The 20,418-nt window shown below is 40.9% G+C and overlaps 1 protein-coding gene across 6 annotated transcripts in view; it reads right to left on the reverse strand.

The window, feature by feature from the left end:
* col12a1a (collagen, type XII, alpha 1a) overlaps positions 1–20,418 on the reverse strand; it is a 53,582-nt gene that overhangs the window by 4,490 nt on the left and 28,674 nt on the right. For all 6 annotated transcript variants that reach the window (XM_054796775.1, XM_054796774.1, XM_054796779.1 and 3 more), the window contains 28 exons: positions 18,777–18,919; positions 16,913–17,042; positions 16,635–16,777; positions 16,177–16,306; positions 15,546–15,665; positions 15,317–15,463; positions 15,103–15,219; positions 14,877–15,029; positions 14,720–14,794; positions 14,504–14,643; positions 14,276–14,399; positions 14,041–14,184; positions 12,630–12,794; positions 12,360–12,398; positions 12,116–12,254; positions 11,434–11,576; positions 10,950–11,059; positions 5,265–5,420; positions 4,959–5,036; positions 4,204–4,290; positions 3,696–3,749; positions 3,197–3,292; positions 2,973–3,026; positions 1,823–1,876; positions 1,500–1,553; positions 1,032–1,103; positions 917–952; positions 771–837 (listed from right to left, as the gene is read on the reverse strand). In XM_054796775.1, coding sequence (XP_054652750.1) covers positions 771–837; positions 917–952; positions 1,032–1,103; positions 1,500–1,553; positions 1,823–1,876; positions 2,973–3,026; positions 3,197–3,292; positions 3,696–3,749; positions 4,204–4,290; positions 4,959–5,036; positions 5,265–5,420; positions 10,950–11,059; positions 11,434–11,576; positions 12,116–12,254; positions 12,360–12,398; positions 12,630–12,794; positions 14,041–14,184; positions 14,276–14,399; positions 14,504–14,643; positions 14,720–14,794; positions 14,877–15,029; positions 15,103–15,219; positions 15,317–15,463; positions 15,546–15,665; positions 16,177–16,306; positions 16,635–16,777; positions 16,913–17,042; positions 18,777–18,919 — 2,970 coding nt within the window. The remainder of the gene's footprint in view (positions 1–770; positions 838–916; positions 953–1,031; positions 1,104–1,499; positions 1,554–1,822; positions 1,877–2,972; positions 3,027–3,196; positions 3,293–3,695; positions 3,750–4,203; positions 4,291–4,958; positions 5,037–5,264; positions 5,421–10,949; positions 11,060–11,433; positions 11,577–12,115; positions 12,255–12,359; positions 12,399–12,629; positions 12,795–14,040; positions 14,185–14,275; positions 14,400–14,503; positions 14,644–14,719; positions 14,795–14,876; positions 15,030–15,102; positions 15,220–15,316; positions 15,464–15,545; positions 15,666–16,176; positions 16,307–16,634; positions 16,778–16,912; positions 17,043–18,776; positions 18,920–20,418) is intronic.

Genomic DNA, 20,418 nt, shown 5'->3' on the forward strand with positions numbered 1-20,418 from the left:
AACAAAAGAAGAAAACTCGTTAGAGTGGGATGATTTTCAGTGAAAAAATAGTAGGATTAAAATTAGGGCTGTTAAATGATTACAATTTTTAGTCAGATTAATCGCAGTTTTCAAATGAATGAATCATGATTAATCAATTAATTTGCAACTATCTGAAATATGCCAATTTTTGTACCGTATTTTAGGAACAGAAAGACAAATGGCAGGGCATGATTATATATATTTGTATGAATTAAAAGCTCCAAATAAACTCCTGAAAATGTAAAAATCAAGCTAAATGATACCACACGTCTGTGGTCGTCTCTTTAATAGAGTAGAACATTTGAATCACACTTCAACTGTGTTGTTATGAGCAATGAGGGGTTGTGTTCAAAGACACCACGTCATTTTAAGTTGAATTCACATGTTTTAGGTGTATTTTCTGGGATTTCTATGCATACATCAGTGCAGTACTTCCACATTAAGAGTTACAAAGTGAGTGTTAACAATATCCACTTGTTGTTTTTCCTCTGCCTTTCTGTTTATTTAGACCACACAAACACATGCATCAAAAAGATGTTGTGATGTTCAGAGTTACGTGTCCTTGTGTGCACTCTGCAGTAGTGTAGTGAGAATGAGGACGTGTTGTTCCGAGGATCAACAGACTCCGTGGGGATGCGACACTGTGCCTCCATGTGCCCACCATAACAGATGCGTGTGGCTTGCCATGACGCGCATGCATCAATTACACCAAATATTTCACGGCCCTAATTAAAATGCGTTTTGCTTACTGTTCACAAGCTGTTCGCAAACTTGTCTTGCAATGGATCGCATCATGTTCTGGGACGCAAAGTCCCCCTGAAATCAGAAGGGTTCATTCAATACTTTTCTCATTAACGATGATAATCGACGATACAGTCGAAGCATCCATACGTACCCTCTCTCCCTTTTCTCCTTTAAGGCCAACAGGTCCCTGTTAATAGGAGAAAAATCATCCTTAATTAAATGCTCTGTGTGTATACTGCTACCATGTTAGTCAAATTAATACACACTGGGTTTCCTGTATCCCCTGTTTTTCCTGGTTTCCCAGTAATTCCTGGTACACCTGGAGTGCCCGGACTTCCCTAAAGGAAGAAAAGACAAAATTGGGTTTGTTTGATTGCAGCACAGTAGCAGTGTTCTCCCAACTATTGCATGGCAAGTTTATTTAAGTAGGAATGTACACATAACATCGGCATTGGGCCACATGTTGCCAAGGGCCCTAACGCGGAGATGGAAACACACTTGATGCCCAGACATCTTCTGCTAATGGCACTAATGATGGCACATAATGAATGTGGATTCCATGCTGGCATGATGCCTGTCTGCAGCAGGGCTTGATTTAAATAGATGCAGGTGTCCCTAAACCACAGCAAAAAAATGGGAAGATGCAAGCTGCATCATTGCAGCAGCGGAGGCACTAATAGAACCAGCGGTTGCACACAAGGATAAAAAGCACATTTAAATCAAAACACACTTACCATTGGCCCTGGTGGGCCTCTGGGCCCTGATGGTCCATCCTTTCCTGGTGGGCCCTGCGTAGAAACAACATACAATCATACATGTGCTACAACACACTGGGGACCCTGTCCATGCAATGCATCAGTGCCATGACTTCACATTGGGTTCTTTCTTGAGTCTGTCTTGTTCAGTAACTTTTTCTTTAAATTAGTGCCTTCAATAGTTTGGCTGAGTGAGAGCAAGCAGCGCAAGCTCAGAATCTTTGTATGCTTGAATAAATAGATGATCAACATTATAATGTGCTTAAGTGAGTGTAGGATCCAAACTCGGAGGAGGACCCTACCCGTGCCCCATTTGGTCCAACGGCGCCCAGAGGACCACGTGGTCCAGGAGGACCCTGAGAGAAAAAATGCAGACACACTCAATCAACGTGTAATGATTGGGAACAACCTATTCATGCAGTTACTAAAGAAGAACAAAACCTTAGTTAATTAAGCCAAAGACGACATATAACTTCAGACTCAAAGCAGTCAAGAGATGATATCCACAAGAACATGCCCATTAATGGTGTCATAATACAAAAACACTAAATACCTACTAATATACTAATGTTCTCTCTCATTTAACGGTGGCAATCGGCTGGCCTTTGATGAATAAACTGTATGTTGACTAATAGATAATCAGTGATGTCAACCTTTGGTAAATAATATTCCGTTTTTGGTAGAGTATGAATCTACATCACTAGTGGGTGGGGGACTTCACTGGGCAGAGATGTTGCCCTGCGCCAGCTAGCCAGACGATGGGACTGTCATCTTGTCACTGATGTCCGTGAGGGTGCTCTGGCTCACCACAACACGCGAATACTCGTGACGGTCCAGTAAAGGCTGTTGACATCAAGAGTCGCAGCTCTTCTGCCCCGTCAAAGACTGGCCGTCAGCCGCTGTGCACAATGGAAATGAGGAAGCATCCTCATCACCGGCCCAGGCACCCTGGCTACACTCACTTAGTTTGGCTGGTGGGTCAACATCGTTGCCGCACAGCCGTAGAGTATGATTGAATTAAAATCTTCCAATGTATGAGTATTGGAATTGGTAATGCAATATCACGAATAATTTAAAAACTAAGACGCCTCCTTCATCCACAAAATCCACAGGCTGACATCAAATGTTTGTCAAAGACAGTCAAAATTGTGTCTTTATCATCTTCAGTTACAAAGCTGGGAAAGAACATGTTCCATTCCCTATTTTCCTTTTGAGTAACCTGAGGCGGCGCTTAATAATTTAACTGCATCGCTGCTCCACCGTTTGTCAATCATCGCTCCGTTTTGAGTGTGTGGGTGTCCCTGAGGATGGAGGGTAATCCTCCCACTCCCGAGTGTGGTTTCCATCATTGCAGCGTCAACTGAATCCCGGCTCCAGTAGCAGTAATTCTCTCAGTGGATACTCTCTTGTTTCCTATCCCTAAACCACAAAAGGAAAGCGGGGGCCACTTACTTGCAGACCAACTAGGCCGGGGTCTCCACGATCTCCCTTTGGTCCAGGGCGACCCTGGCGGTGGAGAAGAAAAATACTTATTTTGACTTTTGCTATAAATCCCAGCCACTCACGATTGTATGGAAAAATATTCCAGTCACCCAAGAATTTCCACATACACTGCACATTTCTGTATGCAGTCTTATAGTGATAGTGAAGATTACACATTGTATATGTGAACTTACAGGTTCTCCAGGTAACGACAATCCATTAGGACCTTGAGGACCTGGTGGTCCCATTGGGCCGACAAGTCCTGGTTCACCACGTGGACCCACTGGACCCTGACAAGGTATACAACACAGATGCTAAATAGGCCGATGCTATAAAAAGAAGACAACGTTCATCAGACATTTGACTTAAATATAGAAAACTGACTTTAGCAGTTATGGCTTCAGAGTCTTGAAGCTACTTGACCCCCATTAGTCCAAGCTGAATGAGAATACACAGCAAACGTGTTTGATAACTGCATTCAGATGTTGCTCCTCCTGTTGGTGTGAGCGAACATATTGCTGCAGACTACTAACTATTTCTGGAAAACCACACCAATGAGATTTGACATTCCTAATCTGGGAATTTTCTTTTTCATTGGTTACATTCTTACTTCAGTCAAATGAAAAACAGTTAGGGACTGAATGATTGCAAAAACGCTACAAGATGTTAAAAGTCAAGCAAGGTTTCACTTACAGGTTTGCCCGAATCTCCTCGATCTCCTCGTGGTCCCTTAGAACCTGGGCCGCCCTAGGAAAGCAAGCAGCCAAAAGACACCGTGTGAGTGCAACAACAGGAGCAGATTCCAAGAGCCCTAAAATCCACAGCCATATAAATGATCTTCGCACGAGATGAGTGGGGTTATGAGCTCACACTATCCAGACTTCTGTAGTTTTTCCAGCAGACACTTATCTTTTGACACTACCCCTTAAGCCCACATTTCATTGCATGTCATTGGCCTCATCCTCAATTGCGCTGCTCAAAGGAAAACTAAATATCTCCTGAGGCGCGGGACATCCTCAAACTTCTGAAGATCAAACTGTATCGCAGGCAGACGCAAGTCAAGCTGATCTTTGTACCACCATTAGAATGTATGGCATTATCATCATCCTCATAACATGTTTGCCATATGAGAAACGCATTATGTCAGATGTAGAGGAAATTAAGACAGGTTGGAGGAAAGTGGGATGTGCAGTGTCTTTACCGAAGGACCAGGTGGCCCCTGGGGGCCAATGCTATCCTGTGTGCATGTGCAGGAGTGGGGGAGGGCCGGGCACTTTGCCTCATCTCGCTGGAAAGAAAAGGGAAAGAATTAGAGGAGGCAAATACATGTGTAATAAGAGCAGTAAATAGATTAAAAATACAAAACTATGCCTTCAAAATTCTTTTGTGCTAAAGGATTGTTAGGAAATCAAAGGGCGGTTGACCTTAAAACTTACCATTACTGAACATTTGGGACTTAAAAAATTGGATAAATGTGCATGCATGTGCATTACCAAGCACATCTAAATTAAAGTGCTTTACTGTCAGTATAACTATACAAGCACTGTTGTTCAGGATTGATATCCATTGGAAGATGGAACAAATAAGGCAGTTCAGAAAGTCGCTCATATTATGAATGGTAAAAAAACATATCACGTATGAGGCGTAGTTGCGATTGTCAGTTAACAGTGTTAAAGTGTATCTTAAAAGAAAAGGCTGTACAGTGAACGGTTTTGAGATGATTTTGGTTTTGAGTTTGACCCAGGAACAGATTGTTTCAATTTCCATTATTTCCCATGGGACAATTTGTTTTGAAATCTTATCTTTCCTTTACCTCAACTGTATAACTTGGACTGTTATGTCATCAACACAAAATAAATATAAATCATTTATGCACAATCCCACTCAAAAACATTGAATGGTGTTTGTGTTGCTTTTTTTCACACAGTTTTTAAAAAATTTGGAAATGAAACTTACTGTGGCAGGCAGGTCACAGCATTTATCTCGGGTGATCCAGCTCAAGCTGCAGATAATATCGAACATCTGGAGCTGGAACTAAACAGAAAAAGACAAAAACACCCAAGGATGTTAAAAAATGACTTCCATACATGAGGATAATGCACAGTGTTCAAAACAGAGTGGATTTTTGGAAACTGTGCAGATTGTATTTTGAATGAAAACACCCAGGAATTCTTTCAAGGAATACATTTTTAACAGTTTGTTGAAGTTGTGAAACGTAGTGGGACGTTCGTGTCCATGTCTTTTGAGATTTTTTTCACTTACTGTTGCAGACTGCCTCCTTCCAGCAGACCGGGCCATCTTGCCAAGCACTTCGTAGCCCTCCAGAGTGATGTTTTTGGCCTCCTTGATAGGCTTCTCCGCCACCTCTTGGCAGTCCAGGTTGAGCTTGACTTTGTCTGGAGAAATGCTGATGTGGAGCTACGGGAGGAAGATGATGAACAAAGGACACGGTTATACAAAACATTCTCATCTTTTCAAACCTTTGCAGCTGCCGAGCTTGCAGCTACGCAATTATTTAGTAATACTCGTGGCTTTTGAAAATATGGGTTTTGGCATTCATTTTTATTTGAATGGAGTTTGATTGACCTTTCAAAGTGAAGGAAATGAAGAAAGTACGTTCATACAGATGGGAACAACCTCACTGAACCTTTTTTAACCATTTTGTCGGAAGCATCTAAAGACACGAGAACTATTCTTCCCATAATTGCTTCTTTCAGGAAACTGTTTCGACTTTCCAAAACTGAATTGATTATCCACTTCAGTGTTACCATCCGGTGGTTACCGATTCTGTACACAACTTCTGTTTGATGCCACTACTGATGAATGGGACATAACGTAAGGTAATATACAACAGTTGACAGCAGCCTGCAGTGCTGAAGCTGTAGACAGAGTCTGTATAACAACACAGAACGACTAAAGTATCAAATTGTCTCCAGAGAGGCCTGCTTGACATTCTGAAAGTATATCATTTGTGGTGTACCAAACTTTTTCTTTCACCAATGCACATTTTCCCCTGCTTAACTGTTAGACAAGCGTTCTTTGTGTTACAACATGCAACGAGCTACAAAGCTATGACTACCACAGACTTGGACAAGGTTATTGGAAACCAATTACTTCCAGTTATTTCTTTGGTACCTGAGCCTGAACCATGACACTCTTTTCCTTTGGTGGACATAGTTGGAGGTTAAAAAGTCGACAAACCGCCGTAAAATGATTCAATATGTTTAATTAAAAGTGAAAGGAAGTATGTGCAGCAATTTTTTTTTTTTTTTTAAAGCTGCAGATGGAAAGCAACTGCACCTGACAACACGAAGATTAACAAGTTTGGAAAGACCTGAGCGGCGCCCAGACCTAAATCCAAGAGGGCATCTGAGGTGAGAGTCAAATGTGCCACATTGATAGAAAAAACAAATTGAGTTGCAATAAAATTATTATTCTCTACTGTATTATTATTATTTAATAAATCATATATTGTATTAATGTTGTTCATTATACAAAGTGTCAGTTTTTAGATTATTACTGAAGAAGCTATCTACAATCTATCTATTAACTGTACACATTCCTTATTCTTTCCTGCTCTATTGTTAAACACATGAAGTGAACAAACTATAAGGAACTGCTGAGACTTGGAGAAAGGGAAGGATTAAATAAACTCTGCTTCTTCCTACTCCTCCGGACATTGACATGTTCAATTGTAATCATCTGATGTACTTTAATGTAACTAAATAAACCATTACCGATACCATTACAATTGACAGTAAAATTCACTCTATGATGTAAACATAGGTGTGCAGGATATTAGTATTTTTTCCCTAAGGGGAACATTTTTTATCTGAATTGTTCATCTACATTCATTATTTCTTACAATTCAAAAACCTACCATATTTTAGGGGTCTGTCGACTATCTATGTCCGCTGTATTATAGAGTCAAATGATATGAATAACTTAAGAGTAATTTTTCTAGTGACTATTGCTCCTCTACTGTCTGATACAAAAAAAAATGTGTGTGTGTGTTGAATAAAGATATGTGGGTTTGTGTTGAATAAATATGTCATTGTGTGTTGACACAGAGGTAGGCTACTGTGAACAATCCACTGAACAGCTGCTAAAATGAGACCATGTCCTACTTTCCAGGATTTCTATCAAATTAGATGTTATTGTTCTTGGCTTGCTTCAGTTTTGTCCAGTTCATTAAGGACAAAATGGCTGATGGCAAGTATTATTTTCAAAAGGTATCCAAGAATAAGTTTGACTTCACTGAGTGTATATAATCAGTATAGAATCTCAATTAGATTGCAGTTTCAAAGAAAACCAAAAAAAAAAACAAGCAAGCCTCAGTTGGGCTGATGCTCTCTGCTGGGACGCTCTCATTTCTTATCTCTTCACATGTGACAACACAGGAGATCCTGTATTTATAGAGTGGTTTCTTGAGTCATTAAGTCTCCTCCCAGTAAGCTTGTTATATACAGTAGGTAAACATAAATACTACTCCATTTTCCTCAGGGATGTCTTGATACAGAGATGTACAAGGTAGTGTGTCATACCCATGACAGTCCAATCAAGAGTATTCTCATATTAAATGAACCATCCTCTCAATGGACTCCTACCCCTCATGTGTGGGAGTCAGGCATTTCCCAAGAGAGATCGCAAGGCTATCATCTGCTAAAGTCATCTTTGTGAGCTTTCCCACATGCTTGACTAGTGGTAGACCACGACCCCTCAAGCTTGGCTTGCTCTTTATTTACAAGTTTGAGGGTAAAAGCCAAATGCAAGCAACTCTGTGACCCAGTGCTGTTGATTTAAACCACATTAAAGGCTCATAATTCTTGACAATGATGAAAAAGTCATAATGGAGTGATTGTTAGGAAATAAAAGGAACATTGTGCTACTTAACAAAATAAAATTCATACTCACTACTCACTTTATTTTCCTTTCTCCTCAGGGTGGCTGTGAGCAGTCACAGTTAAGGTTTTTAAAAAGAGCACTAAAGGAGGTCTATTTTGGCAGAATGAGTGGCACTAACCAGAATATTATTATTGAGATTAGTCATATTTACACTGCCCACTGCGGTAGTGATGTTTAATTTACTGTACATGTATGGTTCAGAATGAACTTCAGAGGACCGAGGATCACTTTACAGTTGCATTACCAAAACATACATTTGTTATTTTGTTTTGCCAATGCACTTCAAATGCACTGCAGTGTATAGTATTTTTTAATTAGAACTTTTAATCGCTACTTTCGTGTCTTGAAGTAATAGCAACACGATTCAATAGCGATTCAAGAGACAGTTTGGACTTGAGTATGAGGAAAGTTATTGAACGCACCATTTGAAGAAGATGCAATAACCCTTTTGAATAGAAATTATAGATGTCATATTTAAAAACACAAATGAACAAACATTTGTCTTATCTTTGGATCGCAGGTTTTTTTCCACACATATTTACAGTACATGCACACTGTGAGGTCAGTCTTACAATAGTGTACCCAGGAAACCACAAACAGCACTTCAACACAGTCCACCAAAGCAGGCGGCAGAGGTACTCAGTCAACTTACCAGTAAATAAGCAGCTAGGTAGACTGCCACACCGCAAACTAGCCACTCAGTGTACATTGGGACACCAGTCGCCACCATGGCCTGGGATTGAGGGCGCACACATACAAATTACGCTGTCCAACTAGAGCAGCGGTGATGTCATTAATCATCCGCCTACATTTTCCAGGGTCTCATTCATTCATGAAATCCCCCTAAATTAGTTATGTGGTTGCTAAATAATGACACTGAGAATCCAATTTTCAGAACATTGTGAGACATATTATCTGGTCTATGACCGGATAAAAAGAAACAGCTCAGCAACAAAAATTGCAAGGGAAAAACAGCATGGTCCAAAACTCAAGAGACTATTGTAACCCGAACATAAAATGGACAATACAGGTCAAAGTGGATCTGAATCCACTGAATTACTTCACTTTCTGGCATCCCGTCTTGTATTTTCAAAGTGTTCTTTTTTTTAAAGTGTGCAATATTTACTTGCATATGGTATCAGATGATGATGATGACAAGTTGAAAAGGTAAATGGTAATGACATAAGAGCAAAGACAACTTATCATCTAATGGTACTTAGTAATGTAAGGTTCTCTTCTGCAAAAATGACAGAGATAACAGCGCAACATAAAACAGGATAGTAAAGACACATAGGACAACTACTACTAGGGATGAGCGAGTATACCACTATCTGTATCTGTGTCTGTATTTGTTCACCCATCTAAATGATCTGTAGCCGCCATATCTGTACTAGGAGTAGGCGGGACATAAACCGGAAGTGGGTGTGGTTTAGCCGGAAATTCGTGTGGCTTAACTCGGTACATTATTTTACGTCTGAAATAGACATAGATTGATCAGAAGTTGCTTTATTTATTGTTTATTATTCAGCTATATGTGTACTGTGTATGTGTGCAAGTGATCTGTAAGACTTTATTATTTCATTATTTTATAAATGTGTGAAGTTGGTGAGTCATGCAAACATCCAGTGATGGCAAACCGGGAAATAATCTGTCAGCCTTGTTCACTGTAGTTTTCTCAAAGCACCACATTCAGTACTACCAGCAAAGTTTTCCAACTGACTTTATATCACCAGCCAAATTAGAAGCAAGCAGACCGACGCAACACGAGCCGTTTACCGCTCTGTCTTGTCAAATGCACCATGTGCGTAACAACAAACAGTTTACCAAGTAACTTTAGATACAAGCTGAGCTGACGGAAAACCTAAAAAAAAAAACCATTCTGGAGTGGAGGCAGTGACCAACGCGACACGAGCCATTTTCAACTCTGTCTCTGTTAATGTCAAATGCACCACGTACGTAATGAAACAAGTCTATCAACTAACTTAAATATCATACAAACTGAAGTAGAGCAAAATATTGACTTCCAAGCATCCACCCTAGTGGGACTATTTAGACATGACTCAACGCCAACATCGGAAAGACTTCAGGGTCATTCAGGGTCATTTTGATAATCTTAGAAAAGGGGACTTACATACTAGACCTTGCTGTCTTTGGAAAGAAATGCAAAAACAATTAGACTTGAAACAACTTGCAGTGTTGGACCATAAGTAAGAAAATATACTATCCTTCATTGTTCTGCTCCCTACACCCTGCTGTGTAAAAACATAGATGTTTTACAATTGCTGGTAGTTTTAGTTGGATTTGACACAATCTGATTTCTGTCCTCCCAAGAGATGATACATAAACATGTGGGCCTAATGTAGTGGCAGCAGCTCTGAAGACAAAGGTTTCGCAAAAGGAAAATAATGGCCATGTAGTTCAAGTGATGGGATGTTTTGACAGATTGTTAGAAGACAAGCTTCCCTTAACGACTCTTCTAATAAGAAATGTTTAATTTCTATCACAATAACACATAGAAGATGACGGCATCTAGGCAGCTGCAATCATTTGAGCTTGAAAGAGTAATGTTTAAAGCTGTGTTTATAGAGTTCCTAAATGCATCATGACCGGTTCACGTTCAATCCAAATAAAATAGAAAACAAAAGCAATCCAGCCTCTTGTGTGCAGATCTGATTGGTTTGCAAATCACTCACCAATGTCGCCCGTCTTCATGTGGTTATTGGATCACTGAGGTTGAGGAACTTCTTTTTAATTTTATTTATAAACTCCAGAGCTCATTTATCACATAACTAATTGAATGTCAAAACACTACTTGGACGTGAGACCTCAGCTACATGATGGATTGTAATGAAACTTCTTTGAAAAGAAGAATGAGCTGGCTGTTTTTCTGTCATATTTCAAATGATTTTTGCCAATTTGTCAGCAAAATGTCAACAGTCATTTTTGTTTTTTTAAACAGCACACGTGAAAAGAAATATTAATCTTCATATAGAAGGACTACAATCATAATTCTTCTCTTCGAGGACGATGCATTGTGTTTACCTTGTGGAAGCTGCCATGGAAAACACGCTTCACTTGCTCCTCATTAAATGTGGCTCTCTGGATCTCTCCTCGGGTGTCCTTGTTATAGAATGTGATTGTTTTGCTTGAAGCTGGAAAGAGAGGAGGCTTTGATGAAGGCTACGATGGAGCGGCACGCAAAGTGCAGACGGTACTATAGAGAACACATGGTGGCAGGCGGATGGGGGGGATCACAAGAGGGTTACGGGGGATTTAGTCCGTGCTCCTAATCACTTGCATGCATTTACCACATGTGCAATTGCACAGTGGTAAAAGATACTTGTTTAAAAATTAAATTTAATAAAAGAAGGAAGCCAGCTCAGTCAAGCCAAATTCTGAAATAAATCAGAGTAAACTAGTCGTGACAGTTCCATGAATTTGAACGTGACTCTTCTTTTGTTTAGAAAAAATTCGCCACAGCATCTTTGTGCTCCTGCTTGAGACCAAATGACAAAAAGAGCCTTACGATTGATAGTGAGTCCAACCTCCGGGTTGTTGTTTCTGTCAGCAATCTGCCAGACATCAAAAGGTTCCGAAGGTGTGTCAGGTAGCAGTCGGAAGAGGAGGATGATGGTGTAAGATGGGGGAAGACCTTCTGGGTGGATCTCCCTGTTGGTGTTTAAGACAAATTGTTATAAATCAGAACTGAATCTGTAGATTAAACCCTGAAAACAACATAACGCCATGGATCTATGTGACTCTCAAAGGTAAATTATTACCACTTGCCCCTCTGGGCATGCAAAAATTACTTGCATGTTGAAAGTATTTTCTGTCCCCTCCTCCTGACTACAAGTGGAAGTGTTTCCATTTGTATGTACAGTATTATGTTAATGGAGATTGCTACACTCAGATCACTGTATGAGAAGTTACACAGAAGCCCAATACCACATAAAAAGACAAAACGTTTAACCCTGGGGTGTATTGTTTGGGTAAGACATCAACAGGAAGAGGAGTTCCTCCAGGGAATGTCGCTTGCACGTCATATTCTACAACAGTTAAGTCATATTCCCAAAGGCTCACTGGGAGTAATCCCTTTGACTACAGGAGAAATTGAGCATCATTATGAGTAGTACCGTAGACTGGACAACATTTTAGCCATTTCGGCGATTATACACATCATATACTTGTGATTTTACATCTGCTCTTACTTGGTGGGCTGATTTATGAAGGCATCTTTATGCAGTCTGTATGCAATGTAGCTGTTGAACGAGCCTGGCTCCATAGACACACCATTCATGCCAGCAAATGTCTTGTCTGTGATGTTGAAAGCCTCCAGCATCCGGAATCCTAAAAATGTATAAACAAGATGAACATGTGGAGCAGTGAAAGCCATCACAGCATAACAGCATTCTAGTAATGCAATGTGTCAATTTTTATCTGTGTGATTCTTACCGGGTGTGGTGTATCCATTGATGTAGATCAGAGGGCAAGCTAAAGCAAAACATAAAGTTATAAAGGATTGGAAAAGCCCATTAAGGTTGAAAGAAGACAATTCATCCCTGTTTACATGCACTTCCTCTGGCAATAGATTAATCAAAATGTGTCTCAATGGGTGAGCTTCCTGCAACCTCTGCAGGTGCTCCAGTCAACTATCCCAAGACATTACAAAAGTTGTTTACCCCTTGAAAGAAGACATTCGAGAAGAACATAATCAAATCGTACTGGAAGTTGCTGTTTCACAGATGAACGTGATCAGGTTGTCCTGGATCTTGGCGAAGGCGTCGTAGTCATCTACCACAAACACGTGTCTTTCACTGGGCTTGCTTCCAATGTTTCTCAACTCCGCCATATCCACGTCAGCTACTCCAACCACAAATACACTGTAGCCTGTGGAGGTAAAACAACACAAAACAATAGTTAAAAATAACACCAAAAATGCATCCCTGGGGGGGTTATCATTTTAACTAAAAAGGCTGAAATGTTAGCAAAAAATGGACAAGATGTTTTGTTTGCTCGCAGTTGAGGAGGAGGCCGTAAAACATAACAGACTTTGACATTTTGATTCTGGGGAGGACAGTCCCATTTACATTATAATGACGAAAAGGGGAAACTCCTTGATCCACACTAGTGGCGTAGCAGGAGCTGCCAGTGCCCAGAGCACGGCATGTCTGTACATATAGGGCAGTTTGGGTCCAGTATTGCAGTACGTTACTGTAGTCCAGTAATTGAAATCCAAATCAGGACATGTAACATCCGGTTACGGCCATGGCCAATGGGAACTGGTAAATGGGTATAGAGCGCAAAAAGGCAAGTGTACTTGCTACTGATATTGGTGTGATGACGTACTGTATGTACTTGCTATAGACAATAAATATTTGGGGGAAAAAGTAAATTTGAACAATTTTACAGATTTTAGTATCAGCCATTTAACATCAGGGCCACCCCTGGCCAAATTGGGGCCCTACACAGAATTGTATTTCTCATGTTTTCTCTCTCCTGCCTCTTGGCAGCAATGCGCATCATCCATGCATTTGCTGAGAATGCACCTCCTTGGGCACAATGGAGGCCCCAATGATCATGGGGCCTGACGCACAGGATGTGTTCTGCTTGTGGCTAGGGGCACCCCTATTTAACATGATGACATGCTGACCTAAATACAGTTGAAAATTTTGCTTTTGCATTCACATAATTATGTCTCTTTAGGACAAGCCATTACTTATGAGTTGCTTGTGTTCCTCTCAGATTGTAACAATGTGTAGCAAGGTAAAACAACATGCGTCTACAAAACAATGCATTTACATGTGACATTAAAATTAGCGTAACAATTTAAGTGAAATTAGATATACCTTAATTCTCAGTGAACTGCTCAAATTATTATGTTTGTCAAGGTTAGTTGGGCACTTGGTTCACTGTGTTGTTGCTTGTCCCCGAAACAAAGTGAATTGGGGGAAGTGTGGTCATTATGGTCATGATAAAACATGTTTTCATTGATTGTTTATTAACATGCACTTAAGAGGACGTGCAGGAGAACAGAGAAAATCTAATTAGGTGAAAAATCAAAATAATCATAAAGTGGACATACAGGATTTTCATCATCCAGCAATGATATCTTCAAATATTGTTCCTTTCATACCTGACTGCTGCAACTGTAGGGCACTCTTCTTGACATCATCCTGGGAGCGTCCATCTGTGACCACCACAAGCACCTTGGGGACATTCCTCCTCATTCCACTGTCGGAAGTGAACACCTTCTCATACACGTGCTTCAGAGCGATGCCTGCAGAAATGAGCAAGAAGACAGGAACAATCAGCTCCAAAATGACACTTGATCACTCCGTCTTGCAGATGCACACTTGCAAGATGAGTACCTGTCTTGGTGTTTCCTCCTCTGTAACGGACATTCTGCAAAGCTGATATAACAACACCCTTGTCATGGTAGGTGTTGAGCTTGAACTCTGTCTTCGCGTCATCGCTGTACTGCACAAATGCAACCTGTTGAAATGGAAAAATGTGATAATAGACACATTAAAATACAAACAGACTGGCCATTCAGATGACATCGGAAAGCAACTGAGCACCAGAAAGTTCCTTCTGACCTGCATGCCATTGGGGCTGATGACATCGAATGCGCCAGTCATGCTTTTGACAAACTGGATGACCTTGTGAAAGCTCTCGTCTCCGATACTCCAGGAGCCATCAATGAGGAAGACCAGGTCTGCCTTGGCACCTCTGCAAACTACAAGCACATCAATGGTTAAATCACAGCCAGGCCAATTTATTACTGTTACTTTATATGTGAATGCTCTCACTACCATCCAATGACGGTGGGACTGTTGCTGGGGGAGGAGGCGTGGGGGGCTCGGTTGGCACTTCGGTGGGTTTCACCACTAAGGACGAAACCAAAATTGACGATGGTCTGGTATGGTATGGTATATATGTTACAATCTAGCATCATGGATGTGATCTTACATGTTCTCTCCTTGACACTAACCCCAGGCCCCTCCATGCTGGGGGTCTGGGTGTACACAGTGGCAGTGTAGAGAGTATCAGGGGTCAAGCCGTCAAAGCAGTGACTGCTCTCTGAGCTTCTGACGGTAATCTCCTGAGCACCACTCTTAGAGGCTAGAGGGAAGGAAGATCATAGCTGAAGAAACTAATCAGACAAAATGTTCTTTAGCTACACTGAAGCACTCACGGTCAACAGGTTGGACTTTAAGTCTGTAGGAGGTGGCTGCTCTATGTTGGGCCCAGCGGATGCAGAATGAATCGTAGCCAACGTTGTACGTGGTCAAGTCTGTCACATTCAGGTACACTAAAAGGAAACAGACATTCTTCAACATGTTCTGCTTTGACAAAAATCTTAATTTTACTACAACAAATGTTTCAGAGTCAATAGTTGATCAACTTACATGTGGTGCCTTGGCCAATTAGAGGTCCACTCATGCCTGTGCTATACTGTGCCAGGACTTTCAGGTCATAGGTGGTTCCAGGTTTCAGGTTATTCAGTTGGTGAGAAGTGACGTCTCCGACAAACACCTCTGAGGACTCATCAGAGCCTGAGAGGAAACAAGAACCAGACAGAATGTTCCAATAGAGTAAGTGGCTGCTACCTTAGACTCAATAAGAACATATTCATACCATCAGGCTGGTAGATGAGCTTGTATCCAGTAACCCTTGAAGGAACGGGATCCCAGGAGACCTTGAAGCGAGTATACCATTCATCAGAAACACGTAGGTTCCTGGGCCCAAGCATAGCCGCTGTAGGAAAGATGATGCAACACAATAAGTATGGGGTTTGTATCATAGCAGCGAGATGCAAATACTTGAAATTCCAATTTTTTCGGTCATCATAATATTGCTGATTATTGCTTGTGAATGATGGTGTGTAGGGGCGACGCAGAAACCACATGAAGCAACCTCAGAAAGCAGACTGTGACATGAAATAGGGTTTTGTTTTTATTCAGAGCCAAATTAGGTAGAATGCTAGCCAGCACTCAAAGCAACAGTTCTTCCTAACTGGAGTACAGCCATTTTGTAATCCTCTGGCAATAACCGTGGCTTTTTTGGCCAGTGTGACCAGTCAAGAATGTCTTTTTCTGCAATAATTCAGGATTTTAATCAGCACATAGTCCATTCATATTTTCTGCTCTGATTTCCAAGGGTGCAATGTTTTTACAGCAGACCTAATCTGTTCTTAGCTGAATATATCTACTGCTACACATGGTGGAGGACACATCCACAAGTGATGGATGCATTGCATAGTCTGTACCTGTGCGACCATCTCCTTCCAGTTCTCCTCCTGGTCCATCAGCATAGATTGCAGTAACTTTGATATTGTACGGGGTGTCTGGATCCAGGTTCTGCAGGACCACATTGTTTCTGTTCCCTTGGACTGTAGTCTACATGACATACGACAGAAACCTTACAGTTAACCAATGAAATAAAAATCCATTGTAATATCTAATGTATACGATAGGTCTTGACTCTCCGGTCACAAGATTAGGTAATTGTACAATTTAATAAGTAGTAAGTACAAGAGAGTTATAAAACATTCCACCTTTTGACACTGTCAGGTATTATTTTAACCTTTGGTATTATATTGAGCCGCATTAAATACTCTTGGCGTTTTCGGATGAGCAAATAAATGTATTTTTTGTTAATTCATTAGTTTACCTTATAACTGTAAAATGTGCAACTGTGAAAAACACAAATTCTGCATATGCTTACATATTCCTCAATGGGATCTCCGGTAGTCGGGGCATAGGTGATGCGGTATTGCGTGACAGGACCATCGGCATGTTCCCAGCTCACAGAGAGAGTAGAGGTGGTGGGATCATACACACGCATGTTCCTAGGGCCAGCTCGTGGACCTGTGGGAGAACATTTGTTGTGATTTCTTCATAACATGACTCGAATTGTAACCTATTATTAGTAAAATACTGAAGTTGAAGCTTTTAGTTATAATTTGTTTCATCTGTTTTAATCAGACTGGTCAAACTTCTTACGGGTTTTGCCGTTGTCACTGATGGTGGGTCCTTCGCCATCGCGGTACAGGGCAACCACTCCAACGTTGTAATCAGTGTCTGGGATCAGCTGCTGCAGAAAGGCTGTGGTGCTGGTCCCTGGTACCAAAATCTGCATCCAACCACCAAAGATAAATGTTATGTTGTGACCCAGATTTTAATCAATGTCGTCTTTGGATTGTTGACTATCAATATGATTCTTTGATTATCTCGATCAAGCAACGGCTGTGTTGTAAAGCCCTTCTACAGTAAAGTGGTACCTCAGTTTTTGTTAATTCATCCCAAAAGTCAGATGAAAATCGCAACGTACAAAAACCGAGTAAATTTTTCCCATAGGAAATCATTTAAATCCAATTAATGTATTCCGTACACCCAAAAATATTAACAAATATACATTTTATAGAGAATAACTCTTGTTTTAATTGTAGAAAACCAAACAAAATAATTATAAATGACAAATGGATGGAACATATTGTTGATGCAGACTTCTCGTAGAGCCTGGTGAGATTGAATTGTCGTGGAAAACTTCCATTAGCACCGGTGGAGAGAAGAAATAAACTGCTAACGGACATTTTCCACCACAGAATTCAGTAGTGTCTCGTATTTAGCAGTCGCACTCAATAAAAACAGTGAGTGAGCAGCGCAGAAAGAGCTTTATTTGGGCATTCAATTTCACGGAACGATATAATATAGGGCAAGTGGACTAGTTTGTTATGTGCAATATTGTACAATACATGAGACAGTGTACAAAAAAAACATTCTGCCGAAAATTTTCAATCAAATGAAAACTGGGGCATACGAAAACCGAGGTTCCACTGTATGTAGATTTTAGTTTGTTCTTGTTTGTTGTGTTTTACTCTGCTTTTATCATTATTTTGACGAATTTAGCTCTTACCATTTACTATTTAATGGTTTGTAACATACTCTTGCGTTCTGCCTAGCTGTGTCTACCTGCCTTGGAACACTCTTGCCCGTAACATAAATAATAACACTCATCCTCCCACCAATTGCACTCACAAAGACCTTTCCCCTCTCTCGATACACACCAGTGTGTTGTACATTCTACATAATGCCACAATTGAACTCATCATCCCCTTTGCTGTCAACACTGAGTGAAAGGAAGAGCCAACTATTCCTTTGAAGTTAAGGAGTATGCTTGACAGCCGCAAAGGCCACGTCTTTCGCACATAGTATGAACATGTGCTTGAGAACTGAGTTACTGGAGACTTTCTCCAGGAGAATATCAAGTCCAGCAACAGGTGAAGCTGTCAAGCCAAAGCCAGTTGTGTAGCTAAAGCTAAACCATATTGTTGCAGATGCTTGTCTAATGCACCTAAGAGAAGGCCTGAGCCTGAAACCTTCACTATTTGAAGCAGACAACAGAGAGAGCCAATGGTGTCACATCAAGTATGACTTCAAAAGTTGTTGACATATTCACAAAAATTCTTTTCCAAGGGAAGATGTTGAAACTCTGGTTCCAGATGTCATATACAGCCTGAATTGCAATTAAACAACTTCTACTTTGATGAACGCAGTCTCGATTTGCAGTTCATGTGAATGCGCAGGTACAAAAGCACATGCCCCATTTGGTGAACAGACGAATGTTTAGCTTTTAACTGCTCACTATGAGGCTGTTACATTCCTGGTGGCAAATGTAATAGTACTGTAAATTTTGGTCAAAGGTGGGATGGTGTTTGTGTCACATGTGCGCCCACATAAACCCGCAATTATCCTCTCAGAATAAATCATTTGGTCTTTGAGTTTGTATAATGTATGAATTCAGGAAAGGAGGCTGCTGTAGGCATTTAACCATACATTTGTGCCCACTTCCTGGCCAGAAACTTACCGATTCAGCAGGCTTGGCACCAGTAACTGGAGCGTAGACCACCCTGTACTGCAGAACTGGGCCAGTGGCATGCTCCCAGCGAACGTTCAAGGTGTTGGTCGTAGGGTTGAATACTTGGATATTCCTGACAGGTTGACGCTCCACTGTAGAAACAAGAATGGTCGTGGGTGGAGAGAGAGGAAGATAAAAAAGTAAAAGGTCAGGGTCATTCAAAGGTAAAACAGACAGTAGAACATGATGAGAGGACGGTTGGACAGAGGGTCACGGGTGATGAGAGAAAAAGGTTAAAGGGCAGCAGCGTAAGACGTTAGCATAGATTGAGAAGATGGATGGAGAGAAAGGATGAGATAAAACAGACTAGTTTAAGTCTATTGCAAGAATCCACAGATGTCACCTGGAGCAGACAGACTGAATGGAAACAAATAAGCATGTACTTCAATGTTTGAAGTATTTAAACACACCTCTTATTTCATTCATCAATCAAGTGTTGGGCACAAAAGCTCTATTATGCTTGAATCAAAATTTGGCGGTATGTCAAGACATCTTGGATAATTCTGTCTAGCTCTGCAGGCCCTTTTCTCTTCCAGCATGTCTGTACCCCTATGCACACAGCTAGGTTGATAAAGGAAAGGCTGGCTGAGTTAGGTGTGGAAAACCTTTTGTCAAAAACCTTTGACCTGTGATCTCCCATGCTCATTGGTTTTGCACTTCAAAATACTACTGTTACAGTAGTGGAGGGAAACTGAGAAATCCACACCTCAGAGAGTACATCGGTTGGAAAGAGAAATGCTGACAAGCAACAATGGAGGAAAACTAGGGTGTACTTAATTTAATTCTCGGCATGTGGCTGTTGGAGACAAATTTTAATGTGTGAGGGCAACTAGAAAACAGCAGCAGAGTAGAGACAGCATATAATACTGCGATGTCCAGAGCTAAGATAGAGAAAGGATGATTTATTTTTATTTTTGTCATTTCTATCTGTGCAGCAAACGTATTTACAACGGCAAAAGAATTACAAAATCCCTTCTCCTAGTGAGCAACCAGCGGTGGTTACCTATTCCACCATGCCTGGAACCCCGACTGCCCAGGTACTAGAAACAGTAGCTGGTTTGGCCAAAGGAAAATGTCAAGTGGATAAGGCGAATTAATTCACTTGTGTCTAACAGCCACCTTTTGTGAGTCTCTTCCCAAATGCCACTTCAACCCTCCTATAGACACACATGGCGCGACACACTGAGAAGGTTTTCATTAAACATGAACAACATTGCCCTGCAACCGGCAGAGACAAGTTTAAGACATTGTTTAACAATACCGCTATCAACAGGAAACTTCCTGTCAGTGCCTTAAAGGTGAATGAAAAGATACAAGGTACAAGAATACAAGGTGTATGTGTAGCCCTGTGTGACGCTTACATTCAAAAATCCAAAGCAGATGTTTTGAGCTTTTGTGCTGCTCTCCCATTATAACCCCATAAACGCGGGGGGAGAAACACAGTGGGTAAAACACAGAGAGAGTCCTTCCGTAGTTTCACAAACTGAATAAAGCTGGTTGCCTGTAGCCGCTTTGAATTTTTAAAGTACAATAAACAGTCAGTGAATAGTTAGAGAAGATCCTGAAGTTGAATGAGATGAAGTAAAGGTGC

This window comes from Dunckerocampus dactyliophorus, chromosome 13 (genome assembly GCF_027744805.1).
Source record: "Dunckerocampus dactyliophorus isolate RoL2022-P2 chromosome 13, RoL_Ddac_1.1, whole genome shotgun sequence".
Lineage (NCBI taxonomy): Eukaryota > Metazoa > Chordata > Actinopteri > Syngnathiformes > Syngnathidae > Dunckerocampus > Dunckerocampus dactyliophorus.